Below are 24,597 nucleotides of genomic sequence, written 5' to 3'. Positions count from 1 at the left end.
TTTATAGCAACTACATTGCGCCCAATTGAAAGTGGAAATTTCATATAAGATTTTTAACGCCATAAGAGTAAGCTTGAAATTGTGGGTTTCGATAAGTCGCTATTTTATACTGAGAGTTCATATACATTTGCGATCTTGTTGGGGAAAATCTTACTTATATAGAAAACCAAGGTTTAAGACATATAGCGATGTGGATATTACAGCGGACAATGACAAGTTTTTACAGTCATTGCGCGACATTCCCTTTTTCCTCTTCCACTATATGTCGCTGCTGCTGTAGAAATTCTCGTGATCTTACGTTTCAAATCGCAGTGCATGGCATTGCAAGCTGAGTTAAGATCAGTCTGTTACGTGTTCAATTGCATTATCGATTATTATTGTGACAAACAAATCATCACTGGGTCTCTATAAGCTATTCGCCGAGGCTTGAGATTTATTCCCAAAGGGCCTGATAATTAACTGTTATTCGAATTAAAGTGTTGGTCGTTGTAAATTCAACAGAGAGACATTCAGGCAATTATAGGCCAATAGGTCTTTCGCCTCCACAGGATTTGTTGCGGGGCCACAGTGGCTGATCAAGCTGAGGTGCCAAGCCTTGGCTGCGATGTCAGTGAACATTTGATATAAAGAAATAAGAGAACAAATTCAAAATTAAAATATTTAGATTTCATATCTAAAAAGTAAAATTAAAATCATTAAAATTCTATATTTTGTTCATATTTTTTCCTTTCATTTGCGAACATTTGAGTCAATCATGTAGTTGTGCAGTGTGTTTAGTCTGTGACTACACATTACGCATACTTCCAAGCTCGCACCGAGAATGAGCAAGACATGCAGCTAAAATAAAGGAGAGAGACGTACAAAGAAGTCAACGTTCTTTTTTCTCAATCTTCCTTCACAAAACGTCCCTCTTCGTCTTAGCCAACTTATGTACGTTATTGCAGGTTCCAGTAAAAAAACCTTACGCAAGTTTTGTCTGCGATCGGAAGTCATGCCATTTTACCCACTGGGAATGATACCAATGCTTTCCTATGCACAGTTTATTATGTAGCAATAATCAGCAATCACAATTAAGTGTTACATATAGGGTTACCACCGACATGGACTCAGAAATAAACACGTTGCTATGATGTCGACATTTCTAATGTATTTCACACTTCGTCCGATCTTGAAGATATATTAATTCGTCAAAACGATTGGACTTTTCTGAAGTCCATCAGAACATGTTTAACACCGCGCCATGTCATTGATAATCCGTAACTGATGAAAAAATAGTCACACTTGGATGCCAACACTAAACAAAAACCGAGCACGCCAGACAAAAAACCGCGCAAAAAGACACTGTATCAGAACCTATGCGTTTGGGAAATCTTTTGTGGATCTTCCATTCTTACGCAATGCCCAAGTTCAAATAAGTTGATCTGTTTCATAATTTACATAAATATGGTTATGTCGCAATTGCCGTACTTTTTCTTCTGTGCATTAAACTAAAATTTAAACTATTGATAATACTGATGACTGACAAGTCTGAAGCATTGGATTGATCACTTGTAAATATGGATATTATGACGCAGATTGCGGTGTTTGAATGTTATTGGGCGCAAAATGAATAAAACAGAATAATAACGACCATATCTATCAAGATAACTGTTAATGAATGCTTATGATGCATCAGAAAATCACAGCCATCTTAAAAAATTGCACCTAGGGCAGATGTATTGCAAAATAAAATGCAAATGTAACCTCTTCGTTACATTTGATCAAAGATTAAAGCAAGTCGTGTTGAAATCATCGTCGCGTGCGTCACGGATGTCATTAACTTTCATTCTATCTGTCACGTTTCTTTGAAATCTGAAAATGAAATGTTCGGTCCCCGAAAGCTCTGCAATCGTGGTGTTCGTCCGGCAGAACTGTAATTAACAATCAATTTGTTTGTCACGTTTGAATAAGAACCTACCAAATTGTTTCAACCATGAATCATACCCGACGCTGCATACTGAGCACGAACTGTATTTTAAGTTACCGCATTGCTTGTTTCAAGCTGCAAGATGATGTTCAAGTTATTGATGAAATGTCTCGCTCTAGTCCTTATGACTTGTCCAATTCTAAACTAAAATTTAAGCTATTGATAATACTGATGACTGACGAGTCTGAAGCATTGGATTGATCACTTGTAAATATGGATATTACGACGCAGATTGCGGTGTTTGAATGTTATTGGGCGAAAATGGATAAAACAGAATAATAACGACCATAACTATCAAGATAACTGTTAATGAATGCTTATGATGCATCAGAAAATCACAGCCATCTTAAAAATTTGCACCTAGGGCAGATGTATTGCAAAATAAAATGCAAATATGCGATGTAACCCCTTCGTAACATTTGACCAAAGAATAAAGCAAGTCGTGTTGAAATCATCGTCACGGATGTCATTAACTTTCTATCTGTCTGTCACGTTTTTTTTTGTAATCTGAAACGTTCGGTTCCCGAAAGCTCTGCAATCGTGGTGTTCGTCCGTCAGAACTGTAATTAACAATCAATTTGTCTGTCACGTTTGAATAAGAACGTACCAACTTATTTCTACCACGAATCATACCCGACGATGCATACTGAGCACGAACTGTATTTTAAGTTACCGCATTGCTTGTTTCCAATTGCAAGATGATGTTCAAGTTATTGATGAAATGTCTCGCTCTAGTCCTTATGATTTGTCCAATTCTAAGCTTGTGCCAAAGAGCAAACCAGGTCATTCTTACTTGTGGAGGAAGCAACGAAGATCCGATACCAGGACCAGCGGGTCCTCCTGGAAAACGGGGTCCACCGGGAGCTGTTGGGCCTCGTGGTGTCCAGGGTCCGAAAGGAGAACCCGGTGCCAATAACACCTGGGAAGATGAATTTAGGAGATTGGAAGCAAAGATGGAAGCAATGGAAACTGAACTCAGGCGTATTTAGTTTGGCTAAAATTAAAACATTTACTTTTATTTTGGAACTGCGTTAGTGGCACTTGATTTAAACCTCAAGCAAAAATGATTTAAGGTAATTTTTAATAGTTTGTATTTTTTTAACAGGCGTTAACGTTTCTGTCGCGAAATTAGCATCAAAAGAGGTTGATTTGGAGAACAATGTTACAGTAACAGCAGGTTTGGTGATTGTTCATTTTTATTATTGCAATTGTCGATATCAGTAAAGATGTATCAGCGTTAAAGGGACATAATTCATATCGGCGTTATAGGGACATCATTCCTATTCAAACCAATGATTACGTTTCATTTTGTAGGAGATACGAATCGTGTAGTTTACGCCAGTTGCAAGGATGCGTTTCAAAACGGAATGACACAAAGCGGGGTTTACAATTTATCTTCTCCTCGGCCTTACCAAGGATATTGCGACATGCAAACTGATGGCGGTGGTTGGCTGGTAAATTCATCTTTTAAGATAAAAAATATATTTTTATTCGGTTAATTGTACAGGTTTGACAAAGAATGATTAATTTTGTTTTAAAAAACAAGGTAATGTTATGCAACCGAAACTGTAATATAACGGGATGCCTTAAATTAATTACTACAGGAAATACAAACGATTATTATAAAAGTATCTGTTTCAAATTTAATTATAACATGCATAGAACATTGCAACATGACGGATGCATGTAATTGCTTGATGGAAATATTAGGCGAAAATCCACGCGAGACAATGTCAATTTTGTTTTTCTTTTTAAATTTTCAGGTTGTGCAGAAAAGATTTGATGGTTCAACTAATTTTTATCGGGGCTGGAGAGAATATGAAAAGGGATTTGGTTCCTTGACTGGACAGTTTTGGTTAGGTATTTCGACAATGGCATTACCCGCATTTAAATTAATTGTTTCTTTTGTTTATTTACATTTTACCAACTCCCAATTAGATTAAGTTCTTTAGTGCCTCCAGTGGTAATTTCATATAATACCAGGTAAATAGGCTTGTGTGCAAATGTGTTAGTATTTCCTCGTCGTCACGATTGTCATGTGTTGGGCTGCGCATTAGTGCAAGGAAAGCTATTCGTCGTCAAACTCCAACAACATTTGCAAAAGCATAAACAAATAAAACTTAACGTTTGTTGATTAATTAAGGCTTGGAGCTGATGCACGAACTTACAAGATGGAAACGTCAAGAGCTCCGCGTTGACCTGCAAAATTTCGATAACACAAAGTATTATGCAAAGTACAGGTAACTACATGCGTGCGTTTGAGTCCCAAGTTTTTGAGTTCCTATTTGTACCATCTTGACAGCAACTTCAGCATCGGTTCATCAAGGGAGAATTACCGTCTGACTGTTGGTGGGTACACTGGTGATGCAGGTAAGCGAGCAAACACGTTCAAATAAATTAGCTTGAAACAAAGGTAGTATAATTTTGATTCTGTTCATAACAAAGACCGACCAATTCCATAAGCCAAACATCCAAGCAAAACCTGTAAACCAAGTTTTTCACAATGCACGGCCGACAATACAAATGTAATATAAAGCATGTTTACGGCCGCAGGTGAGTTAACCACGTGCTGAATTTCACTCGTTTTGCCCATTTTTTTATGCAAGACATTTTTCCAAAAAAGTCTGCGTACTTTAAAGTAAATATACGAGCCAATCACTTGTGTGGCGGTTAATAAACATTTTTTTATCATTTGTGAAATTCGCTATCCGCCAAAATCGAAAGTTTAAAATAAATCGAAAAATGTCTCCAAGAACTAAAATTTTTACGAAGTCTGAATACGCAATACTAAAAATTGGAATTAAAAAATAATGTGTTTCGCAATTATAGCGTTATTGGCACGTTTGTCTATGTTACTCACAAAATGCGTTAAATCCATATATATTAAACATTCACTTCTTTCAAATGTATGCAAGGTGATTGGCTGGTTAACATCTGAACCGCAAATTAAACTGTTAAAAATTTGCACCAATAGGTGATATGCTGGATTATCACAATCAGATGTCATTCTCCACACATGACCGAGATCATGATTCAAATAGTGGAAACTGTGCTGTTTTGCGGCATGGAGCTTGGTGGTATGGGAGTTGTCATTACTCCAACCTGAACGGAAAGTATTACAAGGAGGAGACAAGTGCATACGATTCGAACAATTGGTATCCGGTATCACGTAAACGTTCGGAAATGAAAGTAAGACCTGTGATGTAATAAAACCGGAGACAAAACAAAACAAATAAATGAAACTATTTGCGTGATTAACGAGAAATCGTCGAAATTACTGGAAAGTTTTTTTTTTATTGTTCTTTAAAAAGTAATTAACAATTTATTAACCGCATATACTTATTACCACCACGATTGCATCGAATTCACAAGTGTGTTTTCTTGATGCTGTGAATATTTTGTAAATACGTTCCTTCACAAATCATCACATATAAAATAATATACATGGAACTTTAAAACATGGAACCTATTGCTTGTTGTGTCATTATTCAGATAAGCGGAAGAGACTTTCGGGTCACAGTTTAGCGTTAAAGTTCATATGACATGGAAAATAACTTAAACATAAAATGGTCAGAACTTTCTTCAATTTTTGGTGAAAAAAGTAGCTTGATACGATCTCAAGTTTCTAAGATACAGCCGATCACACTTACGTTTAAACCGTTGCGAACGTAATCGTGCGAAAGCGAGATCATTGTTGCGTGACGTCTTACAAGGCGATTCATTCGTGCGGGAGCTGATGCGCGCAAAAGGAAAACATTGTAAAACTGCTGGTTTGGTAATTTTCCAAAAACAGGAGCACAAAAAGTGAATGACGAGCTAGGGAGACGAACCGTTATTGGTTTATTTATCGCGTCAATTAGTATTTATTGAAGCCTTGTCGATTTGTCCACTGCCGGCAAATGATAAGTACCGGTAATTAATTTTTTAAGGCCGGCAAAGACCGCTGAGAAAAACCCACAAAACTAAAATTTATGGAACACAGATATCTTTTCGTAGAACTACTTCTTGTCTGGCAGTATCTTTGCCTACGGGTTCGCGGAACATCTTATATGATTCGATTAATTTATCCGAATAAATTCGTGGTGCTCAATAATCAGTTTCGGTCACAACTTAGTTAAACGATGAGGGACTTCACTGGTGATTGTTCAGGTTTATTATCACAACTAAATTCGCCGCAATCAACCACAAAACACTTATCGCAATACAGTTTGTAACTAGAAATGTTACAAACATCAGATTACGTCACCACAAAGGTGAGGTTAAAGTTATGACATCAAACCCCAAATGACGTCATGTAATGTCACTGAGCGAAGCAACGCACCATCCACGTCTATTGAAGTGAAGAGTAATAACGTTGCTGCTATACCATGTTTTTGTGACGTTTGCCGGCTTGAGATTTATGCCCGAAAGCCTAACAATAAACTGCTATTCGAATTAATGTGTTTGGCATAGTGAATTTTACAGAGAGGCAGTTGGAATGGATATTCGGGCAATTGTTAGCCAACAGGCCTTTCGCCTCCACGGGATTTGTTGCGCCTATAGGGGCCACAGTGGCTGATCAAGCTTGGGTGCCAAGTCTTGGTTGCGATGCGGGCAAAGATTCGATTAAAAGAAATAACAAAAACCTAAAATTTAAATAATTTAAATTCTTTATTTTGCACTGTTGAGTCAGGCAGTTGTGCACTGTTCTTAGGACCTTGATGCCATTGCATAGAGAAGAGTATGAACTTACACAAAAATGCAAATAAGTGGGCAGTTGAACGATTCATATCAAAATATTGACTAACCAGAGAGGCAAATGCCCCCAGGGTGTGGCTAAACCATTTTACTAGTGACTAATTTTGATCAAAATTTGTTGATCCGGGATGAATCTTTCATAAAATCACGAATGATCGGCCACTTAAACGATTCATTTTTTACAAATACAGCCTGAATTTTGTGCTCCAATTTCACCATAATTTTTAGTAGCACCCACCACCAAGTAACTACCTGATTGAAATAGCTAAAACTGCCCGAACACACAAATTCGCCATGACAACAACACACGCATGTGCATCCATTCAACCGAAAAATTGAGGCCCTTTCCTTTGTGACAAAGGTCAACACGGTTGGCATTTCCCGCCACCGAAACTTATTTTCATAAAAATATGCGTCCTTCAGTCTGTGACGACACATTGCACATACTTCCAAGCACGCAACGAGAAAGAGCAGGACATGCAGCTAAACTGATAGAGTGAGATGCAAAAAGATGTCAAAATTCTTTTTTTACTTTCTTCCCTTCTACATATTTGGAATATAGGATGCCAACTATCCAATTTATTTGCGGAATTTTGCGGCTTTTGCAAATCCCGATTAGGTTTTCTTTTTGGTATATTTTCGGTTGGCTGCGATAACCTGAATTCTATTGTGCTGTTGCGTGTTCTTTACCATACCTTTTACTCCGGCAAACAAACTTGTTTGAGTCGAAATACAAGTTTGGCGTAAGATGGGAATCAAACTGTTAGGTGAGTTTTTAATACAGCACTAAAGCAGAAAAGAGCAGTGTATCATCAATTGTCGGGGTATGGGTCGCCCAGTCTGGTGTCAGAAATGATGTCGGAGCTATGAATAAAAGTTTACCTCCAACTACATTCAGTCATTTTGGCTGCTCTGACAATAGTTAAGGAAACAAGCTTGTATGCATTGGGATATTACTCCGTCTGCAAAGCTAAATTGGGTGTGATCCATTTTTGAGCGAATCTAGCACAGAAACGTTCAACTGAAACCGTTTAATTGCTGGATTATTTTACCACCAACACCTTTTATAATTATCAAAATAATTACAAAAAAAATTATTTTGAATTGTATGTGTAGGCCATCGAAAGAGCAATGAATGGCCGCTACATTTGATTTCTGTGTTTTTCGAGGTAATTTTCGAAAAGCTTGGTGTCAACTTTGACGACATCAACCAGGTCGTACTGCATAGGATCTTTTCTTAATTTGTGGATGGCTGCACGCTGATCCTCTGAAGTCGCATCGGTGTAAACGACTTTGGCAAAGGCTTTGATGAGTTTGATCATCTGTTGTTTTGACAGCAGTCCGTCGTGGTCTCTATCTGCGCGCTGATTGAATCATTACTGTATGATTAAATTGTGCTGGAACAAAGCAGGTTAATGTATATCTTTGAGAAAGTATTTCATAAAATATGAGCGTTAAGTTCATCGCAGTAACTCGAACGACTTTAGAGTATATCGTATGTGACTGTTGGCTGTTTTGCCGGTATTCCATAGCGTACAAAAAGTTAAAATAGACTCACCGCAAAAATTTCTCCGTAAGATATTACCGAACACCTTGCATACTCGGTCCTGTCAAGGTAGCCGTTGTTGTCAGAATCGCACAGACCGAACTTCTGTCGTTGTTCATGTTCTTTGCACAAAAAAGTCAATAAATGGGTTACAGAAGTTGCAAAACTCGACCCAGTTTAGTTTATAAGAGACCAACGCGTTATTAAATGCTGGTTGTTGTCTTAAAAATTGTCTTAAACCTGCTCTGACTGCGTATCCTACCTCCAGGTAGATGCAGTGCTGCGATTGCAGCCTCTGATTCTGAACGCTCAAATTTCCCGTTGCCGTTGCGGTCAAGAAAATTGAACGTCGCTCGTACGAATGGAACAATTTGTCTCGCGGTATTTTGCACTGTACGAAAACACAGAATTTGGACAAAGGGACGATAAAAAAAAACTTACAGCGCTGTTTTGGAATAACGATTTGATTCTAGAAATGGCCTAAAACTTAACAATACTTAGGCTATAGTTAAAAACGGACATGGTCAAACTCATCAAAAAATTCTTATGAAAGACAGGGAATGCTCTAATGTGAACCCATCAAGTTGGTAACTACAATTGCACCTGGATTGATTTTAAACTTGCTTCAGTGAGTTACAGTATTTTAGATTTGAATTCAAAGTATACGAAACGTGCTTGAAAGATATCCCTTAAGGTCAGTTTTACTTTACAATTTCATACGACATAAAACAAACACTTAAAATGGTAATATCGGCTACATAGCCTGTTTTATTATTTAAGATCACACTGAGAAGCCTTTGACTTATAATTTAAGATCACGCTGATAACTACGGAAAAGATTAGACTATTGTTACATGCGTTTGTTTTTCAAACACTGTTTGTGTCTCATGTAATGACTTGCCACAAAACAGAATTCCTATCATATTTTAATAACTCTGCGGAAGGGAATTACACATTTACAAGAAAAATAGGCTCTTTTCACCAAAACCGTGAGCCTCGAGCCGCTATTAATAAATCAAGCTCAAAACGAATGGGAATTTTTCTAGTGTTTATGTTTCCGTCGCGTCTCCCATTCTGCTCAACATTGAATACAGTTGCGTGTTGTGTTCTATGTGCTGGGTGACGGATCTGGCACCGCAAGATATTTAACAGATTTCTATGCCTGCTGTCAGTTGTACGAACATAATGACTTCCTATTTCAGTCAGACATCGGTCCAGCGTTGCTGTCGCCACTTAGTGGTTTACGCAATGACATTCAAGCATCATAAACACGCATCGCATCGTAGGTCCTGTAACATTGCGCATTGTTCATGTGCTTGTGGACAAGCCTGATGAATCTATTTGTGAACCCCTGACTAAGGCATTTGTCAAAGCATTTATAAGTGAATTGATATAAGTGAACGAAAACTAACACGAGATGAACATTTTTATTTCCCTCTTGATGTTGAGTTTCTTTAAATTGTTCGTGTCGAAATGACTGTAGGCTAAACCATCAACTGAAAACGTTCGATAACAAGAACGCATTTATATGACAGTTAATTGCTATCAGTATTCCGCACGGAGGTAGTAATCACACAGGCAGTCACAGATTGATTGTGGCACAATTTACTAATCACTTGGCGAGACCAGAACAGTTGAAAAATGTCGTTTCTTTCATAATAAATATAATGATCGTGATAAAACCTTCCCAAATATTGTTTGATTCTGCGAACTCAAAGATCCTGCAGCTTTTAACCAGGACACCTCGAGCTACCATCCATAATTCATGCTCTATCACTGCAGCGCTAGAAACAAACTTATCTGCTTACCGTAGTGCACACATATAATGGGAACAAATCAACCCAAAATTAGGAAAAAATATGTGGCTGGATGTTACATGTTAAAGAGTACAGGAAAGCATTAATATTGTATGTCACAAAGTCATGCACACATATTAACGACAAAATAGTCATAAGCGAATGCTTTCAGTGTAAAATATACACTAAAATCGAGATGCAGAAAGCATTACTGAAAATTGAACACGTTTGCCCCAATACCATTTTGTTTGGTATATGGCTCGAGCGCCTTTGACCAATCCAGTATTTATCATTTCCTCCAGCCCTTGCGATCGAAACATATAACCTTTTCGCAAAGCATTTACACGCATGAATTACTTCTGTAGGTGCAAATAACTGAGTCCATAACATCAAAACAATTACAAAAAGTGTGCAAAATATTAATTAAAAACTTCGCAATTTGTGTCAGACTCATTTTATTACATTTAAATTCATTGAGAAATAAAGGAAATTAGCTTAAATTTTCTGGCAGCAAAGAGTGAAATGGTCGTTTAACCCACAAGGGTCATCCAAATAAGTGGAGTGGGGAAACAAATGATCAACAGAACTGGTTGGATGATTATGAGTGGAGGCAATGGTAAATTCAGCATATTTGAGACAGCTTGAGGAATGAACGATTATTTTCAGGCAAAAATGCCACGCCCGGAAAGGTCTTCAGCACAACCTTCAGGAGGCTACAGCCAGCCCCAATCTCTATAGCAAATAGTAGAGCTTTGTCCCGCGTCATTAAGAGGTTAACCTTATGCGCTCCATGCATCCTTCTACGTACCTACAAGATAAGCAGCACGCATAAAATCATCGACATTGAATTCGAAGACATAAATACTTGCTGCAAAGGGATGGGTACCTACACAAGTTCATTGCCAACTGCGTATGCTCGGTGATGAATACCGTATCAACCACCGATTCCGACAGGAATTAACCCGATTCGCTGCACAGACAGGAAGACTGTATAGATCGTGGAACATGATCCACACAAATTTGCGCAGCATTTTCCATTAAAAAAAAAGACGACCTTTCTCCTCTAGTCCGTCGTTAACAAACTCCCATATTCATGTGGTCAATCCTACATTGGACAGATATCAAGAAACTTGTTGAGTTCAGCGACCGCAAACAAAAATGTATCGTTTCCTGCTCATGGATTCTCTGTACAAACAACTGTTTGTAAACCTTGTTTATGTGCAAAATTGGAGCTCAATATTTGGATTAAAGACTTGGAAAGTAATTTTTTTCTATGTTAGACACAGCTTAAAGTTTGGTGCGTGTGCAATTTTTGTGGTGCTCCAAATCGGCGGTACGTACATTGAGTTGCAATTTTAATAAAAAAACTACTTCAGTTTCGGTGCGTTGTTGTCGCGACCATCTATCATGTTCTATAAAAGTTAGTAAAACAAGTATTTCGCTAATTTCAATGTCTCGAAACCTGCTAAATGCTGGGACTAGAATTGCGATAAAATTCATGTTGTTTTTCTTTGGATTGTTCGTATTGAAATGATTTTAAACCAATGAATGAAAAGGTTAGATACCAAGCACACTTTAAACACAGATAATTGCAATTACCACAACACAAAAACATAATAATCACACAGGTGGTCACAGATGGATTGGGGCCGATTTCATAAATCACGTGACAGTAGCATGTGATCGTCATCACAAAACCTGTTTGTGACTCGTGTTCGAGACCAACCACTTGCCACAAAATAAGAAGTTGGGCACTAAGCCAACAGCTTACATTTTCCCAGTGTACTGATCATGACACATAAAAATATATTGCCAATACGCTACTACTTGCGACATCTAGCGGCAAATTGAAAATGTTATTTTATTTACATAAAAATTTTTGCCAACACCACAAGAACTACGCTTAAAGCATTTACATGCAAAAAGATTAGACTATGGATTACATGCGTTTTTTTTTGAAAAACTGTTTGTGGGTCAAGTAATCACTTTCCATAAAATGGAATTCCTATCATATTTTCATAACTCTGCGGAAGGCAAATATACATTTACAAGAAAAACACTCTTTTTTCTCTTTTTCCCAAAAGCGTGAGCCTCGAGCCGCTATTAATAAATCAAGCTCAAACAAATGGGAATTTTCGTAGTGTATGTGTTTCCGTCGCGTCTCCCATTCTGCTCAACATTGAATACAATTGCGTGTTGTGTTCTATGTGCTGGGTGACGGATCTGGCACCTCAAGATATTTCCCTTGCAAAATAGTGGACGAGTTATTTCTGCATAATATCAAGTCTCAAAACAGATTTATGTGTGTGCTGTTGTATTGTGGAGCTCCAAGTCAGTTGTACGAACATAATGACTTCCTATTTCAGTCAGACATCGCTCCAGCGTTGCCGTCGCCACTTAGTGGTTTACGCAATGTCATTCAAGCATCATAAACACGCATCGCATCGTAGGTCCTGTAACATTGTCATTTTCCATATGCTTGTGAACAGCCTGATGAATCCCATGGTGAACCCCTCGCCCTGTTGATGGTGCGATTCTTTAAATTGTTCGTGTCGAAAAGGCTGAACCATCAACTGAAAACGTTCGATAACAAGAACGCATATATGTGACAGTTAATTGCTATTTGAATAAGGCAAGCATCATACGTGAGTTACCTACTGTTTCGACAAGCTATTTTCTCTATTTAATCATTTGCAAGTTGTTCAAAGCAGTTATCGGAAGGATTTACCAGTTTGTTTTTGGAACTTCTTTTGAAACGTAATTGTCAGCTGTGAATGTGTTTGGAGGAGATTCTTGAGGTCGCTTGTTTAGCCAGCTCGGCCCTTTTCAGTAGAGGTTATCGACAAGCGCCCAGGGTGTGTCCTTTGTCACTTGACACACCATTTTTCTGTTTTGCAATATGTCTGTTATAAATTTTGCAAAAGCTGTAGCCGGGCCCGAACTGTGCAAGCTAAAGATCCGTTCGACACGGATGAGAATTTGGAAGTGGACGCCCGTTTCAATCCCGGGCTGAAGCGTCCCGAAATCTTAACGTTGCTGCGGCAACATAACATTCGTTGGCGGACCTTCCTAGAAGATCTGTTGCAGTTCTCTAACGGCAGAGTAAAGTTTTACTGCCCCACAAGGATAAGGCGCGTGAATTCGCCATGGCACTTCGAGCGACCGGAAAGCCGGTTTACGCAACCGCGAGATGTGAAGATGAAGAATGTGTTACACTTACCAAGGTCCCCCCGCGTATACCAATGCAAGCGCTCCTCGCATATTTTGCCAAGTACGCCCCAACACTAAGAGGGTGGAAAACCAATGATGATTGCGGCCTCTACGGAGGCAAGCGAATTATTATTATGAAAGGGTCTGTGCTGAAAGAGAACCCGATCCCAGAGCGGGTTCGACTTGGTAAGAACGTGGTCGAGATAAAATACAACGGCCAGCCAAAAAAATGCGAATTTTGTTTGGAAATGGGCCACCAGAAAAGCGACTGCCCAAGCTTTGCGAGGCAAGCGGTGGAGCGCAAGCAGGCAGCCGAAAAGAATAGTGCCGGCGATAAGGAGCCGAATGTGCCAGCTGAAGATAAGAAGACATCAGAAGCTAACGCTACAACAGGTCTGACAGCTGTTATTGCGCCGGACCAAAATATGCAAGCGACCGCCGAGGTCACACCATCTGTGCACCTGCATGTGCCAGAAGTTACACTGATACTGATAAGAGCGGGCCAGGGTGAAACCAGCAACGCGACAGCTGTTGTCGCAAGTGCTGAACCATTGACTGTGATGGCTGACGTCACAGCGAGCAAGCGCAAAACATCAGCTGCGGACCGTGCGCCCCCGACCGTGACGGCTGACGTCACACAAAGGGGCGTGAAGTCTCCAGAGGCGTCACTCAAGCGCGCCCCAACGCCCGCGAAGAAGAATAAATTCAAGTCACCAGAGGCGGTACAGTGGCTACTACCGCTACAACGCACCATAACATCAACAAGACGGCAGAGGCGCTACCACCCTCTAGCGCCGCAACGCTCATCGTGAGTCCAAAATGCAAGACATCAGGGGCGGTACAACACCGTATCCCGCAGCCCGAGTTGGCTATTACCGCTCCGACACACCAACCATCACCCGTGGCAACGTCAACACCCAGAGCAGCCAAGCGTGACGAAGAAGGCTTCACCGAGGTGCGTTCCCGCAAACGAAAACAGAGTGACTCACCACCCATACCGAAGAAAACGACATGTTGTCTCACTGCATATACAGGCAAGGATATTAAATGTTCATGTGGTACTGTGCATTTTAAATGCCGATGCGGCAATTGGGCGCCGGATGAGGCCTATACAAGCCCATCCCGCTGCACTAATAAGAACTGCCGGCGGATTCTAATCAGCTGTACCTGCGGCGCGGTTTACAATCTTTTGCCCGGAGAAAAAGTTGTTCGTAGTGGTAAAGCGAATATACCGGACGACTTTAATTCCACCTGTTTTTGAAATAACCCCACTGACCACGTGACTTTGTTTTTATTTTGTTTTTATAATGGCGCCAATTTCTCATCTACGCATTTGCACTCTGAACGTTAACGGCTTAGGCCAGGCAACCAAGAAAAGGGCCCTATTTCGGTACCTTTCCTCTTTGAACTTTGACCTTTTTTGCCTCCAAGAAACTCACTTTATCCCCCATACCGAATCCCTGTGGAAGTCCGAATGGACTTCCGGCCCAATCCTCTTAAACTGGGCACCTCTAAAAGGCTCTGCCTACGGGGGGTGTCGCAGTTCTTCTAAACTCCTCCAGCCTCCGAATTCTTAATTCAACTTCCGACTCTGACGGTCGCATTATTGCGGCCGATATATCAACCCTGACCCACACCTTTCACTTAGTTAATATATACGCACCCTCCGGCACAAAAAATTACATATTCAATAACAAATTCTTCGACTCTCTCTACCCCTACATCTCTTCTACCCACCCAATTGTTTTTACTGGAGATTTTAATTGCGTAACCGACCCTACCTTAGACAGATACCCATCACTACCCAATCGACAACCCAGCTATAACCTCATAAAATTACTAACCACTTTTAATTTACAGGATTCTTTTCGGCTTCTACACCCAAATCTCCGTCAATTTTCCCGCCGCGCCCCAAACTCTCAGTCTAGAATAGATCGAATTTACCTCTCCCTTTCATTATCTCCCAATAATCATCTTTTTACTCCTTGCCCCTTTTCGGACCATGACTCAGTTTCGGTCTCTCTTAACCTTATCTCTTCTCCACCCAGAGGCCGTGGCACATGGAAAAATAATACTAAAACTCTTAACGACCCTCTTTTCCGTCTCGACTTTCACCGCTTCTAACCCCTTTGGCAAACTCTCGCTCCCTTACACCCTAACCCCATGGATTTTTGGCTAACACTTAAATTTAAATTTCAATCCCTGACAAAATCACATTCGAAACGTTTGGCTAAACAATCCCGAGAAGAAACTTACACCCTACAGCAACAACTCGACACCGCCCGCCAAATTCTCAACGACAATCCCTCTTCTGAAAACTTTCGTTCCTTTCAATCTATCAAAAAATCCCTAAATTCTCTCTACCTTTCTAAATCCCGCGACTCTATTCTAAAATCTCTTTCCTCCGACTCCCATTTTTAAAACATTACCGATAAATTACTCTATTCCGAATTACTACCCTCACGCATTCACAATCCCATTTTCGAACTACAAGACGACCACGGCCTCCCTCTCTCTACCCCCAAGGAACTTCTTTCTCACACTCGGCAATTCTTCGAAACTCTATATTCTAAACAAAACCTTCCAATACCTGACCCCTCTAATTTATTCGCTAAAATTCCTCTAAAATTAAATTCGGACCAACACATTGAAACCCTATCAATCCCCATCACGCAACATGAAATTAGAAAAACTCTTTCCCTCTTTCCCTCCGGCAAAACCCCCGACCTCACCCAAGCTCTTAACTTCTCATATTTTAATTCCTACACCCCTTCAGAATACAACCTTGGACATCTTACCCTTATCTTAAAAAAAAATGACCCCACTCTTCTTAATAATTACCGGCCAATCTCTCTTTTAAATACGGACCTTAAAATTCTTTACAAGCTTCTAAATTTCAGACTCAAACCCTTCTTTCTTCAAATCAATTCGCTACCCCCGGCTCTTCCACCACCGACGCAACTTCTCTCCTACGCGATCTCCACCATCACGCTTCCTCCATCAATTCGGACACTTACTTCATTTCCCTCGATTTTCAAAAAGCCTTCGATTCTGTTTCATTTTCTTGGCTACTCCTTCAGTTAACTCTTAAACGCTTTCCCACTTGCTTTACTAATTACCTTTCTGCACTTCACTCTAGCGCCAACTCCCGGGCCTTCATAAACGGCTTTGCCACCAGGAGAGGAGTCAGACAAAGAGACCCCCTTAGTCTGAACCTCTTCCTGATTGCCCTAGATCCGCTCCTCGTTGCCCTTCAAAATAACTCTTCTATCGACTCAACCCCAGTGCCATGCCGCAACACACCCAAGGCAATCGCTTACGCCGATGACGTCACCCTAGTGGTGGCGCATCGGCACTCCCTCACCAAAGCCCTCGGCCTCATTGATCATTTTGGTAAATTTTCTGGATTAAAACTAAACCCCACCAAAACCGAAGCGATTGCCATCCTTCGACCTCCCATTGATGACCCGACCTTGTGTAATATAAAGTGCAACCCTAAATCGATAACTCCGTTAAACACCCCAATAGGCGCACCATCAGACATTACAGCGACATGGCACAAAACAATTACCTCTTTGCAATCCCGCGCCAAATCTATCAGCAACCCGTTTCTTACCTTTGATTCTAAATGCATCCTCTCATAAACTTTACTTTTGCCCCAAATTTCATACCTTGGTAAAACTTACCCTTTATCTCCCCAGCAACGAGAACGGATCGACGGCATTGTGGTAAAGTTCGTCGTCGGCCCAAACAGCCCAACCCTGCCAATTAACATCCTGGCAGCCCGTCGTGACCATGGCGGTTACGGCGCGGCAAACATTCCCCTCTACGCTGACCTATCACTTCTCTCTCCTATAAAGCAATATTACAACCACCGCCTTTTGGAATCCCCAACCTCTCCACAACTTTCCTTTATAGAATATAACATTGGACTCCCCCCAAACTTTTTAACCTTCGTTCTAGAAACTTTCTTCCACACGCTTCAACACCTTCTCCGCACTATCTTCATATTCTTATTTTCTCAAATCTTTCAAACTCACCGAAACTGAGCTCATGACCAAAAAATTCAAACCCCTCTATCTCCGGATCATCGACGAAACCAACACACCACATCCCTTCAACGACTGGCACCAAATTCACCATCCCATCTTTCCAAATTATCTCAAAACTTTTAATTTTCGGCTAACACATAAAATTCTTCCGTTAAATTGTCAAAAATCATACCTCCCCTTGGACCAACAACCCCACTGCTACCTGTGCAAATTCCCCTTTGAAACTTTTACTTACCTATTCCACAACTGTCCTTCCATTCAACCTCTGATCACCTTAATTCGCAACGTCTTTCGAACTTTATCTGACCTGAACACCTGTCCTTTCGACACCCCTTTACACATCACATTTCCACAACTTCACAACACAACACCTTACACGAAAACATTAGGAGCACTGTTAAACACCGCACTAACACACACTATCAGGAAAACACGCAACAGAATTAAACACGCCCCATCAACGACATACCCCGCCACCTAGTAACATCCTACAAATCCTCCTTTTGCTTAAGACTCACTGTCCAGCGAAATAGGGACAACCCCTTTCTCGAGGAAATCCTGGCCGATGTCGTAAACACGCTTAACATCACGCATACCGACACCCCATAAAAGCGCCCACTTCGCCCGCCATTTAGCTGCGCCAACACGTGGTCAGTTACACCATGTTAAATCAACCACTAGGGGACGATAGCCCCCCATGCGATTATTTTTTATGTGTTTTGCGTTTGTTTTTTTCCTTGTGTTTTCTCGTATGCCTACTAGGTATTTGCGCCAACTAGTGCGTTACCCGCGAGGGACTGGCTGCCGCAAGGAGTCGCTGTGTATCGTCAAGACCTTTCCCTTATTCGTTGCGTTTCCCCACTTACTTTGTTCAATTTTATGCGTGGCGTTATTCGTTCACGTGGTGTGATATTCGTGGGGATTTGATGTGCCCCGAATAAAATAGTTAAATATAGCTTTCCTAATATTTTTGTTATGTCTTCGATTACAAAGATACTGCAGCTAAAAAATCGGGCCTTTTTTCCCGTAATATCTTTTGCCACGATCCCTAATTCATGCTCTTTCCATGTAGCGCTAGAAACAAACTTATTTTGCACGGTAAAATATGCCTATGCATCGTAGTGCACACATATCAACAAAACAGTCATAATTTCGAAAAAAATAGGTTAGAACAAATTCGTTGCTATGTGCGTAAGTTCGGTAATGAATAAACAATATGAGGTGGCCATTCCAAAATCCACACACAAAAACGCAAAATTCTGTGTGATGAGGCTGCCAGCACACCCAGATCGTATCAACCACCGAGTCCATCGGAAATCAACACGTTTCGATTACCGCTGCACAGACAGTAAGACTGTATAGGGCGTGGAACATGACCCACTCAAACTTGCGCAGCATTTTCCATTTAAAACGAAGACCTTTCGTCCGTCGTTAACAAACTCCTATATTCGTGTGGTCAATCCTACATTCAACAGATATTAAGAAACTTGTGGACACGCATCGCTGAACATCAACGATCGGCAACGTCGGAAGTGTGCAAACACGTGCTCGACAACCCGACTCACAGAGTTAAGTTCAGCGACCGCAAATCCTTGCGTCGGCGAGAGACATGTATCGTCTCCATTTCATGGAATCGCTGTACAAACAACTGTTTGTAAAACTTGTTTCTGTGTTTAATTGGTACTCAATATTTTGTGGAAAGATGTCGAAAAAAATGTTTTTCCATGTTAGACACAGCTTAAAGTTTGGTGCGAGTGCAATTTTTGCGTTGCTTCTAATCGGCGGTACGTACGTTGAGTTGCAATTTCAATTAAAAACTACGTCAGTTCCGGTGCGTTGCTGTCGCGACCATCCATTATGTTCTATTGGACACAGGTGTGTGTGAAGTTACCGAACCAACTTCAAAACTGTTTCTTACAAGGTATAATGTTGCAGTGTTCAAACAACACGACTAATTTCTTCATAAAGGTTCGATGGGAAGCATGAATTTAATCGCTTTGTATTCTTACGTCATTTATATCAACTATACTGAAAGTAGATGTTTCGTGAAAGATTTTTAACGCCATGAGAGTAAGCTTGAAATTTTGGGTTTTGATAAGTCGCTATTTTATACTGGGAGTTCAAATACATTTGCGAACTTTTCGGGGAAAATCTTACACATATGGGACCAACGTTTAAGTCATATAGCGATGTGGATATTGCAGCGGACAATGACAAGTTTTGACAGTCATTTCGTGACATTCCCTTTTTCCTCTTCCACTATGTGTCGCTGTTGCTCTAGCAATGTCACGTGATCTTACGTTTCAAATCGCAGTGCATGGCATTACAAGTTGAGTTAAGATCAGTCTGTTACATGTTCAATTGCATTCTCTATTATTATTGTGACAAGGCCATCAATACTGAGACTCCATAAGCTATTCGCCGGGGCTTGGAATTTATTCCCGAAAGCCTGATAATAAACTGTTATTCGAATTGATGTATTTACCATTGTGAATTCTACAGAGAGACATTCAGGCAATTATTAGCCAACAGGCCCAAAAGACCCATTGCGCCTGTAGGGGCCACAGTGGCTGATCAAGTTTGGGTGCCAAGCCTTGACTGCGATCCCAGTGAACATTCGATTAAAAGCGATAGAAGAAAAAACTAATAATTCAAATATTTAAATTCCATTATTTTGTTAATATTTGTTACCCTTGATTTGGCAACATTTGAGTCAATCATATAGTTGTGCAGTGAGTTTAGTCTGTGACTACACATTACACATACTTCCAAGCTCCCGCCGAGAAAGGGCAAGACATGCAGTTAAAATACGGGAGAGACGCAGAACGAAGTCAATGTTCCTTTTTCCCAAAATTCCCCCAGAAAACTTCCCGCTTCGTTGCTTTCTTGTCTGAGTATCAGTGCCTTAATTAGTGGTTCTTAACCTTTCAACCTCATCGAAGCCCTTGGATTCTCTGCAAGGATTCGTCGAACCCACGAAAACATGCAAAAATAGCAATAATTAGAATATATAGACTTAAAACGAAACAGAATACGAATTGAAATCAATCTGACACAATTTTAGTATTTGGATACTGCGTACAAGCAAAGACATTTTCGCATGCAGGATGTTATGTTTTTTTGTTTACCGCAACCAGAATGCAATGGTGTTGAAGATGGGTCGGGGAGAGATGACTAAAGTCCAAGATTTTAAATTCGCATAATATTCCATGGGGGTCATCACCATACGTGGCCAGATATGGTCGCTCTATAAAGCATAATCCTAACCACGGGAATGTGTTTTGATTGCATCACAGCACGAAAAAATATGTTTTGGAACGCCCTTTTCTGCACAACAGACGCGGTTGTCTGCGGATTTTTCGCGCACCGTCTGAAGCGACAGCGGGATTCATGCCCGAAGTGCGATTTAAAACACCTTGACCCTCTGTGTCGTAAAATCGTCGATAGGACAAATTGTTGTTAACGTTTAACTTCAAAATCAATAAAATAATCATGTACAGAGCGTGACTCAAAACAAATGCATTATTTAGTTTGCTATTACTTTTGGTTCAGAAAATGACCAGGTTTGTGGCTCTGATCTACAAGATTTAATTAAATAAACGTTTTCAAAACAAAACAAAAAATTATTGCGTCATTGGCAACAATAATAATCTATTAATTAATTTCTGGTAATTTTTCACCAAACACTCAACGTATAAATAAAAGTATTTTAAACCACCCAAAATGTATCATAACAAACGAAATACCATGCGAAAACAATCTTCCGATCACTGAGGTTGACGGAAAAGTTAAATCAGATTTAACTCCGCCGTCAGTCGCTGCAAGGGAGAAAATCACGTCTTCACGGCATGGCGCCGCCTCGTATGAACGTCCGGCAGTTTGCCGCGATATCGAAAACCGCACCCCCAGCCACTAATGTTGTACGTGTGTGATGAATGTTTACGACAGTCGTGACTACGAACGATTTTCAAATCCACGCAAGTGCTCAGCAATTACCATCTTAACTCATGCGAGTGAAAGTATTCAATGATTACAATCCAACCTCCCAGTGCCAGCAAAAAAAATGTGACTGAAACGTTCGCTGATTTTTGTAAATCATTGGAGCTTCGTCGAACCCCTGAAACGTCGGAATCGAACCCCTGGGGTTTGATCTAACCAAGATTAAGAACCACTGACCTAAATATTTGGGAAATCTTTTCAGGAACTTTCATTCTTACGCAATGCCCAAGTTCCAATAAATCGACCTTTTTGATGATTCACACAAATATGGCAATGTCACTATTCCAGTATATTCCCTTCTGTATTGTGCGCCCTTTCTTTGGTAAAGGAAAATGCATGAAACTTGCACGTAAGAAGGAATATACTTGGTGGAGGCGTCGAAAAAATTAGTTGATGGCTTTTTTGTGTTGATGCATCGTCATATATGTACCGAACCAAAATGTTGTTTTATTTTTGAGAGGCATTAAATTCAGTAACTGTTATGCAGTTTCCCGCGTTTATTCATTGTATCAATACGAAGAACGTTGGTTCGATGGAATCACAATGCGCCTTTTGCCGATGTCTTTCGCATTATTTCCGAGGTTTGAGTGCCGATACCAGTCCTGATTGCATCCTGTATGAGTGGTTTTGTCGTATCTGTTGCTTCGCTTGCACAAACATATTAACTACCAAGGTTTGACCTTCTGTATAACTTCAATGACAAACTTCTTGTGGCTTTGCTAATGAACTCAAAGGTTCCCAGCAATATTTCCACAAATGCATGACGGTTCCCAAAAATATTTCCATGTGTGTTGTCTGTTGCTGAGCAAATCGTGAACATATTTATTTTACAAAATATTGAGCATAACCTTTCGAGGAAAGTCTTGCACATATACGAAACCAAGGTTTAAGTCATATAGCGATGTGGATATTGCAGCGGACAATGACAAGTTTTAGCAGTCATTGAGTGACATTTCCATTTTTCTCTTCCGCTATGTGGCACTGGTGCTTTAGCAATGTCACGTGATCTCACGTTTCAAATCGCAGCGCATGGCATTGCAAGTTGAGTTAAGATCAGTCTGTGACGTGTTCAATTGCATTCTCTATTATCACTGTATCAAGCAAATCATCGCTGGGACATAATAGGCTATTCGCCGGGGATTGGAGTTATTTCCCAAAAGCCTGATGATAAACTGTTATTCAAATAAAGTGTTTGTCATTGTAAATTCTACAGAGAAACATTCAGGCAATTATTGGCCAACAGGCCTTTCGCCTCCACAGGATTATTTACGCCTATAGGGGCCACAGTGTCTGAACAATGCTTAGGTGCCAAGCCTTGGCTGCGATGCCAGTGAACATTTGATACAAAAATATATAAGAAAAAACTATTAAATAAAATATTTAAATTGCATTATTTTGTTAACATTTGTTACCCTTTCATTTGTCAACATTTGAGTTAATCATATCATATGTTGCAGTGACTTTAGTCTGTGACTACACATTACACATACTTCCAAGCTCCCACCGAAAAAGAGCAAGACATGCAGTTAAAATAAAAGAGAGGGACGTGGAAAGAAGTCAAATTTCTTTTTTCCCAACCTTCATTCAGAAAACGCCCAGCTTCGTCTTCCAATACAAAAACCCCATGCAAAAGTCGAACTCAAACCAACGCTTTCATTTGCACAGGTTTATTATGTAGCAATCTGCAGCAATTACAATTACGTGCTACGCCCAGGAAACCCTCTTTATACCTCATAACAAATCACAGTTACGACTCATGCCACAATAAATTTGCCATCCAGACAAACTCCAAACTTTGTTTCATTTCGCAATATTAGAACTTAAATATTTGGGAAATCTTTTGTGGAATTTTTATTCTAACGCAATGCCCAAGTTCAAATAAATTGATCTGTTTGATGATTCACATCAATATGGCAATGTCACTATTCCAGTTTTTACAGTCATTTCGTGACATTCCCCTTTTCCTCTTCCACTATGTGTCGCTGTTGCTCTAGCAATGTCACGTGATCTTACGTTTCAAATCGCAGTGCATGGCATTACAAGTTGAGTTAAGATCAGTCTGTTACATGTTCAATTGCATTCTCTATTATTATTGTGACAAGGCCATCAATACTGAGACTCCATAAGCTATTCGCCGGGGCTTGGAATTTATTCCCGAATCCCTGATAATAAACTGTTATTCGAATTAATGTATTTGCCATTGTGAATTCTACAGAGAGACATTCAGGCAATTATTAGCCAACAGGCCCAAAAAACCCATTGCGCCTATAGGGGCCACAGTGGCTGATCAAGCTTGGGTGCCAAGCCTTGGCTGCGATGCCAGTGAACATTCGATTAAAAGAGATAGAAGAAAAAACTAATAATTAAAATATTTAAATTCCATTATTTTGTTAATATTTGTTACCTTTGATTTGGCAACATTTGAGTCAATCATATAGTTGTGCAGTGAGTTTAGTCTGTGACTACACATTACACATACTTCCAAGCTCCCACCGAAAAAGAGCAAGACATGCAGTTAAAATACGAGAGAGACGAAAAAAGAAGTCGATGTTCCTTTTTCCCAAAATTCCCCCAGAAAACTTCCCGCTTTGTTGCAAACGTTTTCAAAATAACAAAAAAATAATTATTGCGTTATTGCGAACAATAATAATCATCTATTAATTGATTTCTGGTATTTTTTTACCAAACACCCAATGAATAAATAAAAGTATTTTAAACCACATAAAATTCATCATAACCAACCACATACCATGCGAAAACAATCTTCCGAGCATTGCGGTTGACGGAAAAGTAAAATCAGATTTAACTCCGCCGTCAGTCGCTGCAAGGGAGAAAATCACGCCTTCACGGCAGGTTTGAGTACCGATACCAGTCCTGATTGCATCCTGTACGAGTGGTTTTGACGAATCTGTTGCTTCGTTTGCACAAACATATCACTTACCAAGGTTTGACCTGCTCTATAGCTCCTGAGAGAAACTTCTTATGGCTTTGCTAATGGACCCAAAGGTTCCCAGCAATATTTCCACAAATGCGTGACGGTTTGTCTGTTGCTGTGCAAATTGTGAACATATTTACTTTAAAAGTATTGAACGTAACTTTTCGGGGAAAATCTTAAACATATAGGAAACGAAGGTTTAAGTCATATAGCGATATTGCAGCGGACAATGACAAGATTTAACAGTCATTTCGTGACATTCCACTTTTCCTCTTCCACTATGTGTCGCTGTTGCTCTGTCACGTGATCTTACGTTTCAAATCGCAATGCTTGGCATTACAAGTGGAGTTAAGATC

General features: G+C 40.1%; 2 protein-coding genes across 2 annotated transcripts; one reads left to right on the top strand and one right to left on the bottom strand.

The window, feature by feature from the left end:
* The first annotated feature begins 2,706 nt into the window (after nt 1–2,706).
* Nucleotides 2,707–5,383, top strand: LOC145907346 (microfibril-associated glycoprotein 4-like). Its single transcript, XM_082994767.1, has 6 exons — nt 2,707–2,947; nt 3,281–3,420; nt 3,730–3,826; nt 4,110–4,206; nt 4,269–4,336; nt 4,941–5,383. Exons 1-6 carry the CDS (start codon nt 2,707–2,709, stop codon nt 5,171–5,173), a joined length of 876 nt encoding a protein of 291 aa, XP_082850893.1. The 3' UTR covers nt 5,174–5,383.
* Nucleotides 5,384–7,845: 2,462 nt separating this feature from the next.
* On the bottom strand, nt 7,846–10,009 carry LOC145907345 (uncharacterized). The gene is made up of 4 exons (XM_082994766.1): nt 10,003–10,009; nt 8,512–8,640; nt 8,262–8,371; nt 7,846–8,067 (listed from the first exon to the last, which is right to left on the bottom strand). The coding sequence occupies exons 1-4, from the start codon at nt 10,007–10,009 to the stop codon at nt 7,846–7,848; spliced, it is 468 nt and encodes a 155-aa protein (XP_082850892.1).
* Nucleotides 10,010–24,597: the final 14,588 nt, after the last annotated feature.

This window comes from Ascidia mentula, chromosome 6 (assembly GCF_947561715.1).
Source record: "Ascidia mentula chromosome 6, kaAscMent1.1, whole genome shotgun sequence".
NCBI lineage: Eukaryota > Metazoa > Chordata > Ascidiacea > Phlebobranchia > Ascidiidae > Ascidia > Ascidia mentula.
This window is presented reverse-complemented; position numbering and strand designations above follow the sequence as displayed.

Excerpts from the sequence above, each read along its gene's own strand:
- LOC145907346 (XM_082994767.1), top strand. The coding sequence starts at position 2,707 with ATGATTTGTCCAATTCTAAGCTTGTGCCAAAGAGCAAACCAGGTCATT. Across the intron at positions 2,948-3,280 it reads AATGGAAACTGAACTCAGGC|GAGATACGAATCGTGTAGTT; the intron begins GTATTTAGTTTG and ends TTCATTTTGTAG. Across the intron at positions 4,207-4,268 it reads AAGTATTATGCAAAGTACAG|CAACTTCAGCATCGGTTCAT; the intron begins GTAACTACATGC and ends CCATCTTGACAG.
- LOC145907345 (XM_082994766.1), bottom strand. Across the intron at positions 8,372-8,511 it reads AGCACTGCATCTACCTGGAG|AACATGAACAACGACAGAAG; the intron begins GTAGGATACGCA and ends TTTTGTGCAAAG. Across the intron at positions 8,068-8,261 it reads CTTACGGAGAAATTTTTGCG|CGCGCAGATAGAGACCACGA; the intron begins GTGAGTCTATTT and ends TGATTCAATCAG.